The sequence below is a fragment of the Macaca nemestrina genome, chromosome 12, assembly GCF_043159975.1.
Source record: "Macaca nemestrina isolate mMacNem1 chromosome 12, mMacNem.hap1, whole genome shotgun sequence".
Taxonomy (NCBI): Eukaryota; Metazoa; Chordata; class Mammalia; order Primates; family Cercopithecidae; genus Macaca; species Macaca nemestrina.
This window is the reverse complement of record NC_092136.1, coordinates 6,545,414-6,569,029: the sequence shown is the minus strand read 5'-3', so window position 1 is coordinate 6,569,029 and position 23,616 is coordinate 6,545,414. Positions and strand designations below refer to the sequence as shown.

General features: G+C 46.2%; 1 protein-coding gene across 3 annotated transcripts in view; it reads right to left on the bottom strand.

Moving 5' to 3' along the window:
• Positions 1-23,616, bottom strand: part of LOC105469700 (choline kinase alpha) — a 72,692-nt gene that overhangs the window by 11,626 nt on the left and 37,450 nt on the right. The window contains exons 3-10 of one of the 3 annotated variants that reach the window (XM_071074155.1): positions 21,763-21,792; positions 20,676-20,729; positions 9,810-9,923; positions 5,513-5,646; positions 5,001-5,105; positions 3,654-3,712; positions 1,261-1,348; positions 620-728 (exon numbers count right to left, since the gene is read on the bottom strand). In XM_071074155.1, coding sequence (XP_070930256.1) covers positions 620-728; positions 1,261-1,348; positions 3,654-3,712; positions 5,001-5,105; positions 5,513-5,646; positions 9,810-9,923; positions 20,676-20,729; positions 21,763-21,792 — 693 coding nt within the window. The remainder of the gene's footprint in view (positions 1-619; positions 729-1,260; positions 1,349-3,653; positions 3,713-5,000; positions 5,106-5,512; positions 5,647-9,809; positions 9,924-20,675; positions 20,730-21,762; positions 21,793-23,616) is intronic. The other 2 variants (XM_011721103.3, XM_071074154.1) reach the window with 2 other exon arrangements.

Below are 23,616 nucleotides of genomic sequence, written 5' to 3'. Positions count from 1 at the left end.
GAATAGAAAAAGGTCAGTGATCGCCAAAAAGATGGCCAGAAAGCGGAATCAAGGCTGGGTTTTTCAGAAAACACTAGAAGGAACTACAAAGGATGCTAAAGCTCTTCTCTGAATGTAAGTATCTCTGACACAGAGATTTTTAATAAGCTGGACTAAAAGGTCAAATTTGTGTCTACATTTAACAGAAACAAAATAACATTTTTTAACATAAACCAAACTTTAAAAGGTTAACTTTAAAAATGAAGATGTAGGGCAGGGGTGGTAGCTCACAACTGTAATCCCAGCAGTTTGGGAGGCTGAGGCAGGAAAATCACTTGAGCCCAGGAGTTTGAGACCAGCCTGGGCAACTTGGTGAAACTCCATCTCTACAAAAAATACAATTAGCTGAGCGTGGTGGCATGCGCCTGTGGTCCCACCTCCTTGGGAGGCTGAGGCGAGAGGATCACCTGAGCGCAGGAGGTCAAAGGTACAGGGAGCCATGATCGCACTACTGCGATCTGTACTCCAGTCTGGGAAACAGAGTGAGACCCTGTCTCAAAAAATAAAAAAGAAGATGTAATTCTAACTGCATGAAATTGATGTAATTTTCCTATCAAGTATACAAAAACTCATCTCCTACCTGTTGTTTCTTGGTGGGATACTTCCGGATGTTTGCTCTGAAAAAAGGGTACTTTTCATAGCTATAATCATACATCCACTCACAGAAGTGATTTCCAATGTCGAATCCCCTGAAATAAGAGATAAGAGAGTGCACAGAATGAGGCAAACCGTATGCCTGGCGGCTCCCTGACTGCAGAAGAAAGAAAGGCTGAGTTCCGAGCATGCCACTCCTGTTGCCATCTGGACTTGCTGAGGGAGCAGGACTGTAACTGCTTTAATGACAGAGACAGCCAACAGATGGTTGTCAGCATCACAGCTGACTAAAGCTATACAGGCGCACCTGAACCACAACTCCAGAACAATGTGTCTCCTCAACCAGGATTTATGAGAAGAAAATAATCTCTGAAGCCAAAAGAAAATGCCAAAGTCTGGCTGAATGGCATGGCTGTCCCCAACTAGCGCTGTCTGCTAGGAACAAGGAGGGCCGTGCCACTTCACCACAACCATCACGGGCCACTGGACAAGAAGCCACTGATTCCAGGTGAAGCAGCTTGCAACTCAGGGTGGTGTTTTGACTTATTTTCTCTAATAACTGTTAATTAAGCATATCATAATGATAAAACAATATTGAGATGGAAACACTGGACTGTAACATATTACCTGTAATTGTAACTGCTGTATTCGAAGTCAATGAGCATCAGTTTCTGTTTTTCAGAATTCTCTTGGCCTTCCAGCAACAAGATATTACCTGCAAAAGGTTTGGATAACATGGCTTATGTTTTACAATAGAAGGTTCAAGTCCTTGAACAGCAGAGCCGAGAGAATGGATCTGATCCCTTAGGGAATCCTAGCTGAATGTGGCTTTTGGTCTGTGGACATCACCAGGGCCTAGACACAGCGTAGAAGTGCTCACGGGAGGCCTACCCCTGTGCACGGAGGCTCCTGACCCACCTGGCCATAACAACCCCTGCTCATAGCCCTAGTCCCCACCGGACCCCCAGGCTCACTATGGAACAAAGCCTGGTCTCTTGCTCTGCTGTCAGAAGAGTACTTCCCAAATGTTCTGTATGGTGGCATGCAGGAGCTCGGGCTAGCCAAATACCACCCTCAGCAGCCCTGGGACTTGGTTTGCTGTCTCCAGCTGGCTGCAGCACCCCAGCTGGGAAGCTGCGGGAGTGCCCTCCAGTAAGAAAGGCAAGGAAGAGCTCCGCTGCCACACGGGATGCCCTGCTTTGTTCTTGCCTGCTTTTCCTTCCCAACGAGACCACAGGCAGCATTCCTACACCACTATTTCCTTTACTGTTGGATTCTGGGTCAGGAGTTGGTCGGCCATCAGCCTGGCTCTGCAGGCCTGCATTTCTGATATCCCCACACTAGACATGACGTTCAGCATCTCCGACATCCTGAGGCTGGCACCAGTGAGCCAACCTTTGCTAGGTTTTCAGCTGCTCTCTCTCCCCAGGATTTCTAGTGGAGGTATAGTGTCTAGGTTCTTCAGCATACTTTTTCCATTTAGGGTAGCAATTACAACATAAACTGGAGACCAGAAAACGTGATTGGCTCACACTTGTAATCACAGCACTTTGGGAGGTGGAGGTGGGAGGATCACTAGAGTCCAGGAGTTTAAGACCAGCCTGGGAAACACAGAGAGACTCCATCTCCATGAATTATTAGCCAGGCGTAGTCGTGTGTGCCTGTGATCCCAACTATTCGGGAGGCTAAGGTAGAAGGATCACTTAATCCCAAGAAGCTAAGGCTACGTGGAGCCTTGATTGCGCTACTGCACACTAGGCTGGGTGACACAGTAATAGTCTCAAAAAAAAAAAAAAAAAAAAAAGGCAAATTGGAGGCAGACACCCAAAGTAGCAGAACAAAATTAACGTACACCTGTTACCTCTTCGATCCCTCCTACACTTTGCCATCATCAACGCAGCTGATCTCCTCCAGTCCCCTCTCTCTAGTGATGTCTGTGCCATTTATCACCCCCTCACCACCAGAAGGGCAAGGATAATACACAAAGCTGTAGCTGTAATGTCTATACTCTCCTTGACTTGAGTTAGCCAGCTACAAGCAGCTAATTAGTAAAAGGTAATTTGGCTCAAATGAATGGCTTATGGATGACGGGTCTTCATGAGAGACCGTTTTCAGGATTAAAAGCAAACTGCTGAGCCTGGCAAAGAAGGGCTCAAGGTGTGACCTGAACTACTGTGACTGGGGGAGGCAAGGTCAAGGCAGAGCAAGGCCATGTCAGTAGCACCAGTGGGAGCTGCATAGTGGGGGGCCTCTGATGAGACTATTCAATGTGCAATTGCGTGGGATGAAATTTTGTTACAGTAAGGAACATATCACTGTCATGTTTTCAAAGCAGAGAAGCCCAAAGTAATTAATAGCACAGTGCACTGATACTAGGAGAGAAGGTGTTAGGATTACACGTGTTGCAATAAGCAACACTACGCTATGTGATGCAGAAGGGAAGGGCCCAGGACTGAATGGGGTAGGCAGTGGATCTTGTTCTTTTATTGCTTTTTCAGGTTAAAAAAAATCATATATGTTTACTATAAGGAGTTAAACACTGAAAAAGTAACATGTGACTTAGAAAGTTTAAGTTCTGTATCCCAATTCCCAAGTTTAGTGAATATTCTTTCGGATTTCTTCCATATATATAGTATAGCCTTGAAATCCCAGGCTCAAGCCATCCTCCGGCCTCAGCTTACCAAGTAGCTGGGACTACAGGTGCACACCACTATGCCTGGCTAATTTTTTAATTTTTTGTAGAGATGGGGTCTTGCTATGCTGCCTAGGCTGGTCTAGAACTCTTGGGCTCAAGCAATCCTCCCACCTTGGCCTCCCAAAGTGCTGGGATTACAGACATGAGACACTGTGCCTGGCCTCATATGCTAAAAAAGTAATACAAAACCTCACTGTCTGGTTGTATCATAATTTAATATACCTAATATACTCTTGATGCTACCTGGCATTTTTTAGACACACTGCCAGTAATTTTCTAAGTATACACACAAACCTCATCTGTAACAGAACATAGCAATTCTTACCTTCTTGACAGTCATTATGACAAAATACAACTGGAGATGGAGTAGATTCAAGCAATGATCTGAAAAGAAAGGTTTCACTGTTACCTATCAAGCTTTTCAGTCAGCTGCACACCGTCTTGCCTTCTCCACGTGGCCAGCACCAAATTCGTGCTCCAAAGCAACACACAGTTTGGGAGTAGTATCTGTGATGTGAATTCTGACAACTGTGTCAGAATTCCACAACAGCTCCACAGCAACAACTCCACAGCAGCTCCCGCCTGAAACCCCCACAGGCCCTCTGCACTCAGCTCTTCCCCCGGAGGACCCTCTGCATGTGCCACTCCCTCCTGGAGCCCCTTTCTCTGCTGGTCTCAGCTTGTACAGCACCCCCTTAGACGGCCCTTCTCTTACCAGTGACCCAAGCAGGTCCTCCTATGCAGACTAACGGCCTACTTTGGTCTATGCTTCTGTCACAGCACTTATCACAATTTGACATTATTTTATTTGTTTACTTGTTTTCCCTCGGCAGCGATCATCAAGCCTAGCAGAGGAGGCACATACCTGAGTAATTAAAGGTGTAAATACTTATGGCTGGGTGTGGTGGCTCACATCTGTAATCCCAGCACTTTGGGAGGCTGAGGTGGGCAGATCACGAGGTCAAGAGATCAAGACCACTCTGACCAACATGGTGAAACCCCGTCTCCACTAAAAATACAAAAATTAGCTGGGTGTGGTGGCGTGTACCTGTAGTCCCAGCTACTTGGGAGGCTGAGGCAGGAGAATCACTTGAACCCGGGAGGGGGAGGTTGCAGTGAGCCGAGATCGCGCCACTGCACTCCAGCCTGGCAACAAAGCGAGACTCCGTCTTATTAAACAAACAAAAAATGGTGTAAATACTTGTTAGTGTACAGATGTGAGTGGCCTGCATGCAGCATCACTCTGAGGACAAGGATGGCCTTGCTTCAGAGATCAGCAGGAAGATTCTGTTTCTCACAAAAGCCAAGGTTGAACTGTAAGGAAGAGGGATTTTTCTCACACTCCCCAGCCTGCCCTTACTCCCTTCTCCCCACCAGAGAAAATCCACCCCGCTAGACACTCTACTGCCCTGGCCATCAAGCCACTCCTTCGACATTTCCCTTCTCTATGGAACTTTCACAAACTGGCCACATGTGGGCCTCTAGTACATAGAGTCTATAATCTCTAGTCCTCTAGAGAACCATAATTCCAGATGACAAAACTTATCTGCTTAAATTCATCCTGTAAAATCAATGTAAAATGCCAGACATAAGGCAAGCTCAATCAATGTTTACTGACAACAGTTTTAGTGACTAAGAATATTTAAAGTCAGGAAATAGAAGGAAAACTCACCTCAGGTTTTCCAGTTCCAATGGCAGATTGTAACTGAGCAATTTGTGGAGCTTTTTAATTCTGGATTCCTCAGTAAATTTAATTCTCAGAACTTCATTTAGATATCTATTAAATTTTTTTTTAAAAAAAGAACAGAACAAAGAATCACTGTCAATTCACCAAGGCTTGTTGTTCTTGGGGCTTTGGTTAAACATTCAATCCCAGCGCAGTCCCAATGCCAGTGGGACCCCTCTGGCTGCCACGACTGAGGGAGAGGAGCGGCCTTGGGGGTTCGTGGCATTCTAGGAAGGTGACTTTCTGCCCCTTCACCCGTTCAATAGCATTTTTGTATAAGCCTTCTTTCTTGGTTTAGGAATTGACTTTTATATGTAAGAAAGACTTACTTATGAGACAAGTATCACCAGCTGACACTCTGCACTTCAGTGAACTAGGAAGACCTAGTTGCTCACTCTGGTACTTCTAGGAGCCACCACTGTAAAACTACATTAGGACCAAGTGATTTCACCACTTACTTTTCCATTGTGCCAAAAAGCCATTTTGGTTCCTTATTGAATGGCATTTTCATACCATGAAACGTAGCCATTTTCTCAGCGATTTCTGCAGAAATATCTGGCAAACTTAATTCTTCAGTATCTAACCGCCGGCTCTGAAATAGAAAAGGGAGTTAAAAACTGACCTTTACCAAGTAAACTAAAAAGAGTGAGATCACACTGTCTTAGGAATGAGAAGCTAGTTTTTGTAGTGCATTTAAGTCTCACCCAATGCCCCAAATTCCCTTAAGAATGGACACTGTGTCCCCACAGACAGTGACCCAGCAATTGCTATGGCACTTCAACAGTGAGGAGCCAGCCACCTCCAAGTATCTATTTCATTCTGAACCCCTTTTAACTATGAGAACTCCTTCCTTAAATTTTATTGAACTGAAACTACACTATCATCTATTCTTCTGGTCTCTAAAACCACAGCAAATGTCTATTCTCTACCCAATGCTGAAGTCCAGGTCTTCAGCAGTTTATCACACAGCTCTGCTCCCAGCTCCGCCGTCAGCTAGGACATTCTACTCTGATGTGTTGCAGGTGAGATGCGGGGTCCAGAACAGGTCCTAACCAGGAGATGTGTCACAGGGATGGGGGGCCGTCTCCAGCTGCTCCCAGTGGTGGTGTCAGCACCTGGCCTGGCACAGAGAAGGTGTCCAGGGCAAAGTTGAGCAAAAAAAACAGTGTCTAGAGGACTTCCTCCTGGCCTCTGCATCCTGCACTTCCCCTAAATCAGCCTGAGGCCATGCTTGTTTGGCTGCCCTTTTACAGGAGGCCCATGGGAGCTCACAATCAACTGAAACCTCTAGAGTTTCCTCGTGTGACCTACCACCCTGCAGAAATCTAAAGAGAGGTTTCTGTGAAAATGCAAAGAAGTACAGCACAGAGGTAAGAGTGAATACTCCCAACTTAGGGAAATCCCAGTTGAAATCGTGGCTTTAATTCTCATTTCAAAGCTACATGGTCATCCAAGTTACCTCATTGTGTTCCCATTTCTATCAAATGGGAATCAGGACATGAAGTCTCTCACAGAGTTGCCAGGAGAGCTGGAGGAGAGAATGCAGGTGAGGTCTCTGGGACAGCACCCAGCCCAGGGTGCAGCTCAGCAAGTGGCAGACGTCTGCTACTGAGAGCTAAGAGCTCACTGTAAGCATTGGGCTCAACCTTCTATTCAACTCCCTCCAGAAAGCACTGTCACCCCAGCACTGTCAACAAATTACCATGCTGCGATAAGAACAGGGACTCCACTTCCAGCAGCAGGACACGCAGGACTTATTAAGGTAGCTCACTCAGCTTTCAAAACTGCCATTAATTTGGCAACAAGGAAAATCTAAAGCTAACATGCTCAGATATGAACAAATCTCAGTATTCCAAATTCCTTCCCCAGCACAGAGAGAAACAGACTACCTACCATCCCTAGTGGCCCCGCTATTCTCACATGCCCTTTGAAAGATGGCTACAGGAATCATGAAACTAAATCACCTGATCCCAAGCAGTGAAGAGTAAACCTAAGCCAGGCGTGGTGGCTCATGCCTGTAATCCCAACACTTTGGGAGGCCAAGGCGGGAGGATTGCTTGAGCCCAGGAATTTGAGACCAGCCTGGGCAACACAGGGAGACCCCATCTCTACAAAAAAATAAACAAAATTAGTCAAACATGGTGGCACATGCCTGTAGTCCCAGCTACTCGGGAGGCTGAGGTGAGAGGATTGCTTGAGCCTGGGAGGTTGAGGCTGCAGTGAGCTGAGATCAAGCTGCTTATACTTCACTATACTGGGCAACAGAGTGAGACCCTATCTTAAAAAAAAAAAAAAGCAAATCTAGAAATAACATATGGTATTAGGTTGAATCAAATGAAACTGCCATTCTTGTTGGTCAAAAACAGTTAAACACCAGCAGCATCATATGGTTCAAACCTAGTATATAATAGAATTTTAAAAAAATTTTCGGCCGGGCATGGTGGCTCAAGCTTATAATCCCAGCACTTTGGGAGGCCAAGACGGGTGGATCACGAGGTCAGGAGATCGAGACCATCCTGGCCAACACGGTGAAACCCCGTCTCTACTAAAAAATACAAAAAACTAGCCGGGCGAGGTGGTGGGCGCCTGCAGTCCCAGCTACTCAGGAGGCTGAGGCAGGAGAATGGTGTAAACCCGGGAGGCAGAGCTTGCAGTGAGCCGAGATCCGGCCACTGCACTCCAGCCTGGGCGACAGAGCGAGACTCCGCCTCATAAATAAATAAATAAATAAAAGTTTCACTATGGCTGGGTGCAGTGGTTCACACCTGTAATCCTGGTGACTTAGGAGGCTGAGGCAGGAAAAGAGCTTGAAGCCAGGAATTCAAGACCAGCCTGGGTAACATAGCAAGACCCATCTCTACAAAAAAATTTTTTTAATAAGTTGGGTGTGCTGGTGTGCACCTGCACTCCCAGCTACCTGAAAGGCTAAGGCAGAAAGATCACTTGAGTCCAGGAGTTCGAGGCTGTAGTGAGCTAAGATCATGCCATTGCACTCCAGCCTGCGCAAGACAGTGAGACTCCCATCTCAAAAAAAAAATTAAATATGTAATAAACAATATATACAAGAGCATAGATAGAACTTAAGAACTAGAACAAAATCGATTCCACAGATACTATAATCTATGTGTCCTCATGCCTGCCCTTTTTGTCCCCAAGATACTTTTATTATTCTGAATTGTGTTAACACAATTCCCTTACCTTGTCCAAAAAGAGAACTTTTATTACATGTGCATACATTCTTAAACAATTTTTAAAATGTATCAGGCTTTATAGAATGGTATGATACTACTTACAGTCTCCTGCAGTTTGGTTTTATCATTCGACATTGTATTTGTAAGATTCACCTATATTGCCACTTATAACCATATGAGGTTTTATTATTTCCAAAATTCTTTCAAAAACTTATTATCTCGGCCAGGTGCAGTGGCTCACGCCTGTAATTCCAGCACTTTGGGAGGCCAAGGTGGGCGGATCACCTGAGGTCGGGAGTTCAAGACCAGCCTGGCCAACATGGAGAAACCCTGTCTCTACTAAAACATAGCCAGGTGCCAGGGAGCAAACTAAAGGTAAAAGCTGGTGCAATGAAGGCACCATCCACTCATCTAAACACATCCTCAGCACTGGCAACTAGCACAACGCTAGCACAGATGGACAGTACCACTGTCAACTAGAAGAGGATATCTCTTCTGGGGAGACAGAGCACAACTAGCCTCCCTGTTTCTGGGCTGTGGGATTAGACAAAGAAACCCCTGCCCCTGGTCCCCAGCCAGACACAGCAGAGCACCCCTCTGCCAGGCATCCTACTGCTAGGCTCCATCTGCACAGATGTACAGGAGAGCCCTGGACATGCCCAGGCCTCTCATGGATAAGACATCTCATGCAGCAGGGCAGGAAAAGCTAGCGGCTTATGACTCTAGTCCTCAAGGAGCTTATGCTCAATTAAAATGGGGAATATCTGGTCTATCTAGGAAGGGACTGCAGGCTGACAAAGACCAGCATTGCCAACCAAAGAAGTACTGCCAGGGCTCAGAGCCATTCATGAGAACCCCTGGGCATGAAGAATTGTGCAGGGCATGGAGTCTGGGGTGGGTGGGTAGAGGGACAGAAACTATGCTTTAGATATGTACATGTAACTCTAAGACATGGTATACTGGTAAATGTTACAGCAACACTAAAACTGCCTTGGGACAATAAGAAAGGGAAAATAATCCTGACTGCTTAGAAATAAGACTGCAAGGTATTGGAGCAAGGCCTTGAAATCTAAGAATTTGACCAGCATATGGGGACAGGAAGATGGGAGGTAGGGAGACTCAGTGGGAATGCACAAAACAAACCAAGGAAGGGTGATGGGAAAGAACAGGCATGGCCCCCTCACAGGGCTACAGCCAGAGACTGAGCAGGGTACAGTCAAGGCCAACGTGTTCTAGCAGCAAATTCTATAAAGCAGGGCCCCAGAAGTTGAGAGGAACAAGGTGAAAAAGGGCAAAGTCTCAGGGTACACAGCCTCAGGGGACAATGAAATGGTAAGTTTCATATATTTTTCAAATTTGGATGAATATACCTTTACAGGAAAGAAAGAGGTTCTGATATGAGTACAAAATAAATGTTGCTTTCCATGATTTCTGATACAGTTTAAGGACATAGGTGAGGTTAACAGTTCAAGAACCAGCATTGCAGGTTCTTGCAGCAATGAGACAAAGAAGCCATCTTCTGTCTGTGGCTTATGTCAACTGAGCCTTTATGAACAAATCTTACCGGGATGAACTGTTCCAGTCGGCCTTGGGGAAAGATGCCATAGAGTTTTGGCCCAAGTGACCTCTCTGCGAGAATGGCAAACATAACGCTCTCCAGAACCATGGCCTCGGCCCCCTAAAACAGATGGCAACAAGTCAGGTGTTTACTGAGTGTTTGCTCTGCGCCAGGAATCAGAGGCACTCTCACAGGAGTGTTTCATCTAGTCCTCACGAGTATTCTTTCATGTGGACACTACTGTTATCACCATCCCCATTTTAAATATGAAGAAATAGAGGTTCCAAAGTCACACATCTTGTCATTTGCAGGATTCATGCTTGCAAGCACTACGCTATATTGATAAGATTTAAAATGTGAGTTTAAGTTAGGTCACTAGTTCCAAAAATAGAAAAATATCCATCAGTGCTTTTATTGCTTCTATTTATTTCGCAACCTATATAGGAGTCTCACTCTTGGCATCTCACCAAAGGCCACAACACCATCCATTCTGGTAAGGGTTGATTTGCTTTTGGTTGAGTGCACCTAGTTAAAGCAAAGGATCCAAAGGACCTTCTGCCTACTAAATTGGGCTCATGGGTCCAACAAGCTTGAAAATTACTGATTTAGGTCCAGGGTCTATGGCTTTCTAGTCCAAAGAGCAGCCGAGCATGGAGCATCCCAGACTTCAGCTGGCATACCTGACCTCTTCCTGTTACTGAATGTTTGTCTTGCTGAAATCTCTATGATGCTGTCTGTTCTATCTTTGTCCTAATAATTAATGTGGGATCTATCATCATTTTGCCTTCAAAATCCATGCTTTGATCTCAAAGCAAATTCAGTCCTTGGTCTTTCCCCCTTAAACAGCACATTACAGCATAAGGGTTTCTATCTGTTGGAGCGAAGGAGTCATTCTTACCCAGAGGTCCACCTGAATCTCTTAAAGAGCTTTTACAGGCTAGGTGGTGGCTCACGCCTGTAATCCCAACACTTTGGGAGGCTGAGGTGGGAGGATCACTTGAGGCCAGGAGTTAAGAGACCAATCTGGGCAACACAGTGAGATGCCCCATCACCACCAAAGTCTCTTTAAAAAAAAAAAAAAAAAGAACTTTTGCAAAGAGATTCCTAGGTCCTACCCCAAGTATTAAAAGAGAGGCACCAGCAGAGCTGTTTTGAAAAACGTTTCGGATGATTCTAATTCACCCCCTGTGAAGAAATGTGCTGTAGAGGAACATGATCCCAGAGAAACATTCTCTAAACACATTCACGTTACCAAAAACTGAGAAACCAAGAGGACAAACTTATTAGGAAATGATACAGTACTAGAGTTAGTAAGAAGAAAACAAAAAAGAAAAGCCACTTCCAAAGGATACCACACCACATTAAAGCAAAAAGTATTTTGGTCACTTTTATATTTTGTGGGAGCAAATGGATTTGTCGGTAATCCTCCACAATTATCATCTACAACTATCATTTGTATAATCCTCACAATTATGACCTGTCATCTTGTGAGGCTCAATCTTTCCTAATTTGTGGTTTTGTGTATATGACAATAGACTGACAACATCAATCTATCAAGCTAATGAATTTTAGGGTGGGATTTGATATCAGACAGGTTTTTTTTTTTTTTTTTTTTTTTGAGACGGAGTCTCGCTCTGTCACCCAGGCTGGAGTGCAGTGGCCGGATCTCAGCTCACTACAAGCTCCACCTCCCGGATTTATGCCATTCTCCTGCCTCAGCCTCCCGAGTAGCTGGGACTACAGGCGCCCGCCACCTCGCCTGGCTATTTTTTTGTATTTTTTTTAGTAGAGACGGGGTTTCACCGTGTAGCCAGGATGGTCTCGATCTCCTGACCTCGTGATCCGCCCGTCTCGGCCTCCCAAAGTGCTGGGATTACAGGCTTGAGCCACCGAGCCCGGCCGGTTTTATTTCTTAAAACCTTAGAGAACGACAACAAAGATCTAGTATCCTTGTTAAGTTGTCAAAAGGTTTCCAAGCACTTTTCAGTCCTATGGTAGAGTTGTCCAGAGGTGCAGTCCCCATCTTACTCCAAGCCCAACATCACATAAACTTTCTGGGGCATTTAAGCAAGGTCTGCAAAGCCTCCTCTAAGTCTCTGCTTAGACATTGTGTTCCCCTGCTCCCCAGGGGGCAGCACGGTCCTGGTGCTCTGGAGACTGTGGTCCCCACCCCCACCCTCATGCTGTGTAAAACACAAAAGTAACCAGGGGCTGGGCATAGCAGGACAAGGGGGTGCTGGACTCAGAAGTTCAGCATTTTGCACATCACGTCCACTGGGAAGGATTCTTGGAGGTGACTTTATTTACGTGTGGCATTGTCAACACATGTCACCAGCACTAGCCAGAATCCTCTCCAGAGCTGAGTCAACCCAGAAAGGACATAGAGAAGAGGGAAAGAAATGTAAGAACTTTCCAATTCTCTTTAGCACTGTCCTAAACATTGTAAACAAAAACACCCTTATTCTTATGTAATACTGCAGTTCAATATTTATTCACAGTGGGAGAAAGGGGGAGATGGTACATGGAGAGAAGGATTTAGAGAGGAAGAAAATGAAGCTGGGCACCATGGCTCATGCCTGTAATCCCAGCACTTCGGGAGGCCGAGGCGGACAGATCACCTGAGGTCAGAAGTTTGAGATCAGCCTGGCCAACATGGTGAAACCCTATCTCTACCAAAAAAAGTACAAAAATTAGCTGGGCATGGTGGCGGGCGCCTATAATCCCAGCTACTCAAGAGGCTGAGGCAGGAGAATCGCTTGAACCTGGGAGGCAGAGGTTGCAGTGAGCCGAGATCACACCACTGTACTCCAGCCTGGGCGACAGAGCAAGACTGTCTCAAAAAAAAAAAAAAAAAGAAAAAAAAGAAAGAGAACACCAAGGCACAAGCAAAAAACACAACAGGTTAAGGATGGCAGAGAATCCTAGAATAAGTGCACCAACTGCTGATGGTCTTCTTGTCATCACTAAGTCTCCAGGCACCTCCTGATTGCTCCTGAAAGTGAGCATGGTAAAAAGTGGGGTTGGACAGACATGGCTGGGTTCTCTCCTGCACCATGCACTGGTTTAGCCACAGCTAGTGACTGTGGAGGGAGAACTGGTCCTATTTTTTCACATATCTCAACTTGGAACAATTTACTTGGGCTTCAGAAATACTCATTAATACACTGGCCCAAAACACACTTACATGTCTACTCTGTCCTGGCACTGTGCTAAGCGCCAGGTAACCAACGAAGAACAAGACACATAAGGCCCCTGCCCACAACGGGGCTTACATGAGGGAGGGAGGGATAGAGAGAGAGAGAGAGAGAGAGAGAGAGAAATGGACAGTAAGCAAGTACACACAGCTATGGACGGGGCTCACTGTCATGAGGGAAACAAGGGTGACTGGTGTGGTGGAGTGGGTATTTCTAAGGAGGCCACACTGAACTGACCTGAGATCTGAGGTGTGAGAAGCCACAGCAGCCCCACAGGAGCACAGGGCCATGAGGGAGGAACAAGTGTGACGCCTTCAAGGAACTGAGAGGCCTGTCTCACTGGAACAGGGCAATTGAGGAGAAGGAAGAGAACAGCATGAATTGCTGGGTGGACTGGGGCTCACAGAAAGGACTGGGCCAAAGATACCAATTCACAAGTCCTCAACACGTTGATGATGTTTACAGCTCACAAACTGGGGTTCGATCCCCTGGGGACAGAAGAGGAACCAGCACAGGCCTTAAAATGCCCTTTCTTACTGTGACTGTCTAAATAGTAAGAAAGCTTTCTGGCCGGATGCGGTGGCTCACGCCTGTAATCCCAGCACTTTGGGAGGCCAAGGCAGGTGGATCACGAGGTCAGGAGATGGAGACCATCCTGGCTAACACAATGAAACCCCCTCTCTACTAAAAATACAAAAAATGAGTCGAGCGTGGTGGCGGGCACCTGTAGTCCCAGCTATTCGGGAGGCTGAGCAGGAGAATGGTGTGAACCAAGGTGGCGGAGCTTGCAGTGAGCAAAATCACACCACTGCCCTCCAGCCTGGGCAACAGAGCGAGACTCAATCTCAAAAAAAAGAAAAGAAAGCTTTCTACAGGGCACCCTCGCATACACTCCCAAAACAAACATTATCCACAGCAATACTCCCTCTCACAACTGGGCAATACTTATTAATATTGTCCACTCTATTTCATTTGAAAAAGCAATCAACATGCTAACATTTCATGCCCCACTAGAGGTTCACAAGCCACAACTTGAAAAACTGGTTTAAGTTCAGGCAGCAAGAAGAGGGCCCAGGCCGGAAGATGAGGTGAGGCAGGCACCACTGCCAGGAAGGAGAGTGGCATTCCCTAATAATGCTGCTAAGTGGCCATTAGATTTGGCAATATGGAACCTGTTGGTGACAAAAACAAGAACAGTTTCAGAGTGATGGGGGGATAGGTGACAGATTGGAGCATGTGAAGAATGAGCAGAAGCAGGAGAGAGAAGTGGTTGAGAATGGAACAAGAGGTTTAAACCAACTTTATCTATGAAGTTTCCTTTATTTAAAACCCAGGAAGAAGAGTATTGATGTTATGAACCTCTTGAGAAGACATAACAGCATTTCTGTGGTATTTCAGCCAAAAACTCATAACCTCAATTGGGAGAAAACACTAGACAACCTGAAATTGAGGAGACATTTCCAAAATAACGGATCACTACTCTTCACAAGTATAAACATTAAAAATAACAAAAGAATTGTTACAGGCTGAAAAAGACTAAAGAGAAATAGCCAATGCAATGTTGAGATCTAACTCAATCTTGAGACAGAACAAAAGAAAATATGCACAGAAAACTTCTGAAATTCAATTCAGTTCATAGTTTAGTTGTTATTATAGTTATTATTATTATTATTTTTGGCAATGGAGTTTCACTCTGTCGCCAGTTGCCCAGGCTGGAGTGCAGTGGCGAGATCTCAGCTCACTGCAGCCTCCGCCTCCCAGGTTCATGCTATTCTCCTGCCTCAGCCTCCCAAGTAGCTGGGACTATAGGCATTCGCTACCAAGCCCAGCTTATTTTTGTATTTTTAGTAAAAACAGGGTTTCACCCTGTTGGCCAAGCTGGTCTCAAACTCCTGACCTCAAGTGATCAGCCCACCTTGGCCTCCCAAAGTGCTGGGATTACAGGCATTTAGTTATTATTATTGCATCAAAGTTAATGTCCTGGTTTTGACCATTGCACTGTGGTTATGTGAGATGTTCACATTAGGGAAGCTGAGTGAGCGGTGCATGGGAAATCTCTGTACTATTTTTTTTTTCTTTTTTGAGTCAGAGTCTCGCACTGTCACCCAGGCTGGAGTGCAGTGGCACGATCTCGGCTCACTGCAAGCTCTGCCTCCTGGGTTCACGCCATTCTCCTGCCTCAGCCTCCCAAGTAGTTGGGACTACAGGTGCCCACCACCACGCCCAGCTACTTTTTTTTGTATTTTTAGTAGAGACGGGGTTTCACCGTGTTAGCCAGGATGGTCTCGATCTCCTGACCTTGTGATGAACCTGCCTCGGCCTCCCAAACTGCTGGCATTATGGCGTGAGCCACTATGCCCGGCCTCTCTGTAGTATTCTTGAAATTTTTTTCTGTAAGTCTAAAATTGATATGAAATAAGAAGTTAAAAATAAGTTCATATAAAAAAGACTGAAATCAAGCAATATGACAAAATAAATGACTAATTCTGCACAGTGAGAATAAAGGTGCTTACTATACTTTCCCATGCTTTCAAACTTGTCTTCCGAAAAAGGAGACGGGGAAGTAAGAAAGCAGAGACAGGAGATACCGCCTCCAGAAATCTTGTGGGAAAGGAAGCAGGGACAGGGTGGGGCCAAGAAAAGCACGAGGCAAGTGACCACTTTATTATTTCTCATGATTCTGTGGGGTGACTGGGACTCACCTGGATGGCAGAGCGGTTGAGAAGAAACAGCCAATGAAAAAGGGGAGAGGAAGGCACAAGGGGTGAAGGGACAGGTCAAGAAGTCAGGCCCAAAAGCAGACAAGTGGAGAGTTCAACACATGCAGCCCAGGGAAGGACAGCCCTTCACAGTCAGTGGAAGACACGGGTACAAATGCAGAGGGCTTACAGGCAAAGACAGGAGAGAAGCAGCAGCTGGGGAGTGAGGTGATACTGCCTGTTCAGGGCAGGAACAGGGAGGTTTGAAAAGAAAAAGGAAGGCCTGAAACAGACCTCTCAGCTCTGGAAGGCAAACCTGGAGAAACTCAGAGGCTGCCCAGCAGTGGTGAGCGCCCACCCGAGGCTTGGCCCCATAACTGTAAGATGAAGCTGGTCCTGCCAATGATGGATTTTTCCTCTAACAATGTTCAGCTGCTTGGGTGCAGCACAGAGAAGGCAAGTGGGTGGCCGGGTTTGGCAGGGGTGGGGTTTTGTGAGATGAGTCCAGCAGAAGGCCAGTGGAGAGAGTGAGTGAGAATGTGTGGAAGGCAAGGCTCATGATGGCAGAGTGTAGCTCTTCAGCCGGGCAAGGTGAACGTGGGACGGAGGACTGAAGGAAAGCCAGGAGTCAGCCGTGTCTGGACCAGAGGTCTCAGTGGTGGTCACAGAGCCATGGCTACGGGGGTGCCAAAGTGTACTGGGAGGTCAGCAGACGGGTTGTTGAAACTGGCATGTCATCATTGGCAGGACCAGCTTCATCTTACAGTATGGGGCCAAGCCTTGGGTGGGTGCTCACCACTGCTGGGCAGCCTACTGAGTTTCTCCAGGTTTGCCTTCCACAGCCAAGAGGTCTGTTTCAGGCCTTCCTTTTTCTCTTCATGTCAGAGAGGGCACAATTTCTGGCAATTAGGTCTGGAGCACATCCGTGAGTGGATGATGGAAGAGGAATGAGAGGAAAAGGTTGTTAGTGGATGAGGAGGTCAAGATACAGAGCCCAGAGAATGACAGCAGGAACCAAAACAAACTCAGAGGCTGACCCATGGACTGAAATCTTCACCAAGGGATGAGAGCCGTCAGGAGGAGTCAAGGGCTAGAGCCACGGGTGTGAGCCTCACAAAACTGGGTTTTCAACACAGGAGACATGGCAGGCAGGAATGAGGAAGGAGCAAGAAGGCACCAACCCCACTAGTGGCCCTGAGGTACTTGGGAAGTGACTGAGGAAACCGCCTCCTCTGGAGAAGGCTGTAGGGCAGGGAGTCTCCTGAGACAGTGAGGCTTGGAGAAGACCATTTAGTGGAGTAAATGTTCAGAAGAGCAGGGTCTGCAGACCAAAACCGGCAACTCAAAAGGGCTCAAGTAAGAAGATAAAACCAACTCCTCCACTCTGACAACCACCTGCCTACCCTTTGACCCAAATCTCTGCCGTTTCTCGGGAGGCCCTGAGGAGGGAAAAGTGGTGCTGCTACAACTGAAGGGTCCCCTGAGGTGAAGGCATCTGAACCTGATGAGAGGAATGGACAACAGTGTGTACCAGTAGGCAAGGGTAGAACGTCTGAGATGTCCACTGGCAGCAGCCGCCACCAGCCTTCAGCAATTCTTCACTGCGTCCTGCTCTGTACCCGCTGCTGTAGTTGCAGTGGGACAGCAGGAAGCAGAAAAAGCCTGTTTTGAGTTCAGCGTCTCGTGTGAGCAAAAATCATATAATACTGAAAATTTACAGCCATAGAAAGTGCAAAGGGCCCAGGGGCAGTGGCTCATGCCTGTAATACCAACACTTTGGGAGGCCGAGGTGGGCAGATCACTGGAGGTGACGGGTTTGAGACCAGCCTGGCCAACATGGCGAAACCCCGTCTCTACTAAAAATACAAAAATTAGCTGGGTGTGATGGCACATGCCTGTAGTCCCCAGCTACTCAGAAGGCCGAGGCACAAGAATCATGCCTCACCACCTTGGAGGTGGAGGTTACAGTGAGCCAAGATGGCACCACTACACTCCAGCCTGGGCAACAGAGCAAAACTCTGTCTCAAAAAAAGAAAAGAGAGAAAGAAAGTGAGTGCAAAGGGCTGGGCGCGGTGGCTCAAACCTGTAATCTCAGCACTTTGGGAGGCCAAAGGAGGCAGGCAGATTTCTTGAGCTCAGGAGGTCAAGACCAGCCTGGGCAATACGGCAAAACCCCATCTCTAGGAGAAATACAAAAAATCAGCCAAGCGTGGGGGCATGCACCTGTAGTCCCAGCTACTCGGGAAGCTAGGCAGGAGGATCGTTTGAGCCTAGGAGAAGGCTTCACTGAGCTGCAGTTGCACCACTGCACTCTAGCCTGAATGACAAAGTGAAACCCTATCTCAAGAAAGAAAAAAAAAAAAAATGCAAAGAAGTCCCTGGTGTTGTGAGAGCATGAAATGAAAGCCCCAACCTTGTCTGGAAAGCCAGGAGGGGCCCTGTGCAAGAAGCCCCAGCCGATCCTCATTATGAGAAGAGCTAGGGGGTGGGAAACAGGTGAAGGCCTGGAGCCAGCCAACAGAAAAGGCATCTGCAAAGGCCCAGGGCAGGGAAAAAACCACAGGGTTTAGGACAACCTGGCTGGAGGGAATGAAGGGAGGGGGAAGCAGGTTGTGAGCTGAGGCTGGAAAGATCAGCAGGGGTCAGACTACTGAGGACATGGGAGGCAAAGGCCCCCTTAACCTGGCCAGAGGTGCAGAGCGAACGTGGAAGGATCTTAAGCAAGGGGTGGACACGAGCGGGTCGGCAATTCAAAAAGATGACTATGGCAACGATAAAGGGAATAGTTTGTGGGATACAAGAGAAGAAGACAGATGTAAGGTGCAATTCAAAGGCAATATCAACATCATGGTTAGGATGCCAGGGTAAGTGACAGCAGGATCGCGGAGGTAACGCCCTGCTTTCTGGCCTGGGAACTAACTGGCTGAGCAACCAAGAAAAAGAGATCACCAGAAAGGACTAGATTTTGATTGTGCTGTGGGGGGATGTGAAGAGCCCAAGCATGCAGTGTAGGACATGGCGAGGGGCGTGTGAGATATCCGAGGAGAGACTGCTAGCCAATGGCATTAGTTCCAAGTCGAGGTCAGGGCTGGAGGAAAAATGCAGTGGCCCTTTGGCCTACAGATCAGGTGACTGAGGGAGAGAGGACAACATAGAAGAGGGCCTATGGTCAAACCATGGGGCACCCCAGCATGTAGACAGCCAGATCTGTACTGTGTCTCTGTGTCATGGCTACCCTCAGGAAAGGAAACATTTCAAAAGGGCGGGGGGTCATGTCAAATGCTACTGAGAAGTCAAAATAAAATGAGAACTGAAAAGTACTTTGGATTTAGCATCACGGAGGTCCTTGTGATCCAACATTTTCAGCTACCAGGATGTCCAAAGGTCTCTGTACAAAGGGCCTGGAATGGTTGACAACAGAATGTCAATCACTTCCCACCCAAGGACTTCCCAGTCACTGTCACTCCAGAGAGCACAAGTTCTAGATCTTCTAGCAGGGCCCCCAGAGCAGGACACATGCAAAACAAGCTGCTGAAACATGTGGAAAAAATATCATCACTTTCATTCCTTTTTTAGCTCAATTGTTTTAATGTCTATTTCTTGATTTTTTTTTTTTTTTTTTTTTTTGCATTGGGGGGACAGTGTCTTGCTCTGTCACCCAGGCTGGAGTGCAGTGGCACAATCTGGGTTTACTGCAACCTCCGCCTCCCAGGTTCAAGCAATTCTCCTGCCTCAGCCTTCCAAGTAGCTGGAATTACAGGTGCCCACCATCATGCCCAGCTAATTTTTCTGTTTTTAGTAGAGACGGGGTTTCACCTTGTTGGCCAGGCTGGTCTTGAACTCCTGACCTCATGATCCACCTGCCTCAGCCTCCCAAAATGCTGGGATTACAGGCGTGAGCCACCACACTCAGCCTATTTCTTGGCTATTTTTATATTGATTATAAAAGTTTTACAGGCCGGGCGTGGTGGCTCAAGCCTGTAATCCCAGCACTTTGGGAGGCCGAGGCGGGCGGATCACGAGGTCAGGAGATCGAGACCATCCTGGCTGACACGGTGAAACCCCGTCTCTACTAAAAAATACAAAAAACTAGCCGGGCGAGGTGGCGGGCGCCTGTAGTCCCAGCTACTGGGGAGGCTGAGGCAGGAGAATTGCGTGAACCCGGGAGGCGGAGCCTGCAGTGAGCTGAGATCCGGCCACTGCACTCCAGCCTGGGCGGCAGAGCGAGACTCCGTCTCAAAAAAAAAAAAAAAAAAAAAAAAAAAAAAAAAATTTTACAATTGGTAAAAGTGATGTAGCGATGTGTACGTGTATCTACATCTTAGATCCACGTATGTTGGGCATGTGTGCACATGCACCCTTCTCTGTGAGCCTGCACGTAACAGCAGAGATGCTCAAAAGGTGCTTACGCTGGGGCATGCAGACCAACACCCCAGACCCCTGCTTCTGAGGCTCCATCAGTGCTCTCGGCCTCAAGCCATCTGCACATGCGAGTTTCATAGAGTGGGGTCACATTCTCTAAGTCTAGGAAGAAGCTTTTCCAACTTGGGTATCATGCATAGGAAAAAACACTGCTGCTTGCCCAGGGAAAAAGGGTGGTCACCAAAACCACTGGGCCGTGGGTACGACCAAGAGGGGGTGAGAAAGGCATCACAGCAGCGGCAGCCAAGGCCTCCACATTGGGTACCACACACGAATGCTCCCCTGCTGCCATCTGCCAGCATCCCATTGCTGTTTCGATTGCCATAAAGACACCAAACTTCCACAGTCTACACTCTCAGGAGGAAAGAGGAATACCCACTGCTCACTCAGTCTCTGCAAGGTGGCTTCCAATAAATATACCAAGAGCCCCTCCTGGCAGAAAGATAGATCAGGATTTTCCAAGGGTAGATAAGAGACACTGCCAAGCCCTGGAGTAGCAAAGGGTGGCTAACACCAGTTCACATCTCAAACAGATGCAGAAAGACTCAATTACTTACTTGAAATTCATTTTCTTTCTGAGCTTGTTCGGATCCCTCTTTATTACAGGATCTCTATGAATGAGAAAAAGGAAACACTTCCAGTGAGATGGGGAACACTGAACAAACACTAACTTTGCAACCACCAGAACAGTCAGGGTTTACAAAACATCACAGGTCTTTAAGGAAGATTTCTCAGCCCACCGATGTGACGGGCAGCATCTAATGCACCAGCAGCCTCCAGCACTAGTACCAACGCCTTAGAAAGTGCTTCATTGCTTTACGAGAAAAGGGATGTGCCGGTGAGACCCGATAGCTGCACGTCTCACAGCCGCCCCATGTACCTTTCACAATTTCATTGTTAGAGGAAAGTCAATAGAGTGCACTCTTCCAATCAGGCCTTCTAAAGACAAGCGGTCAGGCTGAGTCTCTCACCAATTTAGCTACGTGGTTCTCTCAAGTCAACCTGCAAGAACAGGGAGTGTAAACATGCCTGTGGACAGCTGTGGTCAGCACAGAACTCGGACAGAGAAGAAAGTGCTGTGCAGGCAGGAAACCTGGCACAAAATCTGTGCAGACATGCCCTGCCGACTCGCCACTTTCCTGGAGTAACCCCTCTAGTTCAGTCGGTCACCAGCTCAAGCTGAACTGTTCCTCCACCATAAAGAGGACTGTGTGAATTTAAAAAAGTCTCTAAAATTATTTCACATATTAATATATTAAGAAATACTTTTACATCACTTTCCTCAATGAAATTGCAAATTTATGGTAACCAGGATTCTAGCAATAACAACACACTAGATCATTAACTACCATAAACAACCCTTGGGCTACATTCTTCATGGCACAGATCATACATTTTAAGAGCAACCCCCCACCCCAAATGCTTTAAAATCCTTCGTACTATCTTTAATAAGGGAATGGGGAAAAGTCAAGTCAGAAACTTGTGTCATGACAAACTTTTATACTCAAACACTGCCTCTAAAAATGTTACTTGTTACAATTAAACTAAGTCTGCTTAAGCCAGACCCAAAAGGAATCCCATAAAGGAAACCTCTTTAAAAAAATTTAATGTAACAGATTCTTGAACATCCCATGAAAAACATACCTTTCCATTCCACAGCTTTATCAAAAATACCTGTACCAAGGGTGGAAAGTGTGGACAGGAAAAAAAATGCCACGTTAAGCAACACCAGCTACTCTAGCACCAATCAAAAACCTAGTGATTTAAAGCAACCACTCATCCATCACACACTGAAATAACATTCCAGACATTTTAATGCATGTTTTGTATAAACAGTACATGTTCTATCTTACTCAATACAAAAGTAAACAAAAGAAGTACCCATGTTCATAAATCTATTTGCAAAAGACTCTTAATATTTGCACTGATACATATTCAATACTATATTTAGCATACAGTTAAGTATACTTGGTACAAAGTACAGAAAGTACAAATGGGGATTTATGATATTTTCATTTGTGTAATCTGCAGTTCTCTAATGAAAAGATGTTACACGTTAAATCCCGTTACAATGAAGGTTATAAAAATCAAAATACTACAAAAATGCTTTCAGATCTTTGCAGATGATTTGATGTGCGATGTGGTAAGCACTGGAAAGCTTCACTTCACCCTAATTCCAAATACTCTCGTGACTGCACTGTTACCTTAGACTCTGCTTTGGTGGTCGCCCCTTCCAAGCAGTCTGTAAATTCCTAATGAATAGGGACTGCATCTTTTCTTGATGTTAGTCTTCTCCCAGAGCACCAAGCAAATCTTGATGCCCACTACACTTTTTAGGCTGCATGAATAAATGAACGCTCCAGAGCGGTACAGCACGAGGCAAGTGAGCCCAAGGAGCTGCCTGGTGCCATGCAGCCAACCAGCAACAGCAAATTCCCATCCAGGATCTTGGTAACAAGGAAGCTAGCCGTGGGGTTAATTAGAAATGCCCCTTCAGAAGTCCTTGTGCTTTTTTCCCCAAAGAAACTTAAGAATAAAAAAGTTCTATGATATATTACATATTAATACTTTGCAGTATAAGCTTTAAGACAAATAAGAAAGTTTGATACTCTTCTGAAATCGTTGTAACGGGATTTGACCTGTACACAATTCTAAATGACTATGGTTATTCCTATGCTGTTGTTACTCTAACTGTATCTTCTTAGGGAGATACAGTTAATGGGTTATTTAGCCATCAGAAGTCCCTTTCCCTTATCTAATGGTGCTCTCAAAAGCAAGTTACTTCATCCAAAGTTAAAAATTGGCTGAGTCCCCAAGGCCTTGCCTTTCTTTAAACATATTGGCACTATAAGTGGTAGTAAATTCCATGATAATCTCCCCTGCCCACTCCCCCTCAGTCCACCTCCAGATGAATTCATTACTTATACCAAAAGAGCACCATTATGAAGGCAAGATGGACTTCTGCAATATCCAGCCCTCTGTTCTGTTTCCTCAGTACAGAATGTTCAGTCTCCCTAAGTCCTGTAAATAAGAAGTGTAAGACCAGGAAATCTCAAACCAAGTGGATATTCATGGAAAGGTAAGAGAAGAACTTTTTCGTCCAGGAAGACAGGAAGTTAAATACATTTTGGGGCCGGGCGCGGTGGCCCACGCCTGTAACCCCAGCACTTTGGGAGGCTGAGGCAGGTGGATCATCTCAGGTCAGGAGCTTGAGATCAGCCTGACCAACATGGTGAAACTCCAACTCTACTAAAAATACAAAAAAATTAGCCGGGCATAGTGGCACGTGCCTGTAATCCCAGTTACTCAGGAGGCTGAGGCAGGAGAATCACTTGAACCCTGGAGGAAGACGTTGCAGTGAGCTGAGATCATGCCACTGCACTCCAGCCTAGGTGACAAGAGCAAAACTCTGACTCCAAAAAATATATATATATCTATATGTATATATATAAGTATATATATAATCATCTGTGGGATTTTACTTCAGTGACATAAATT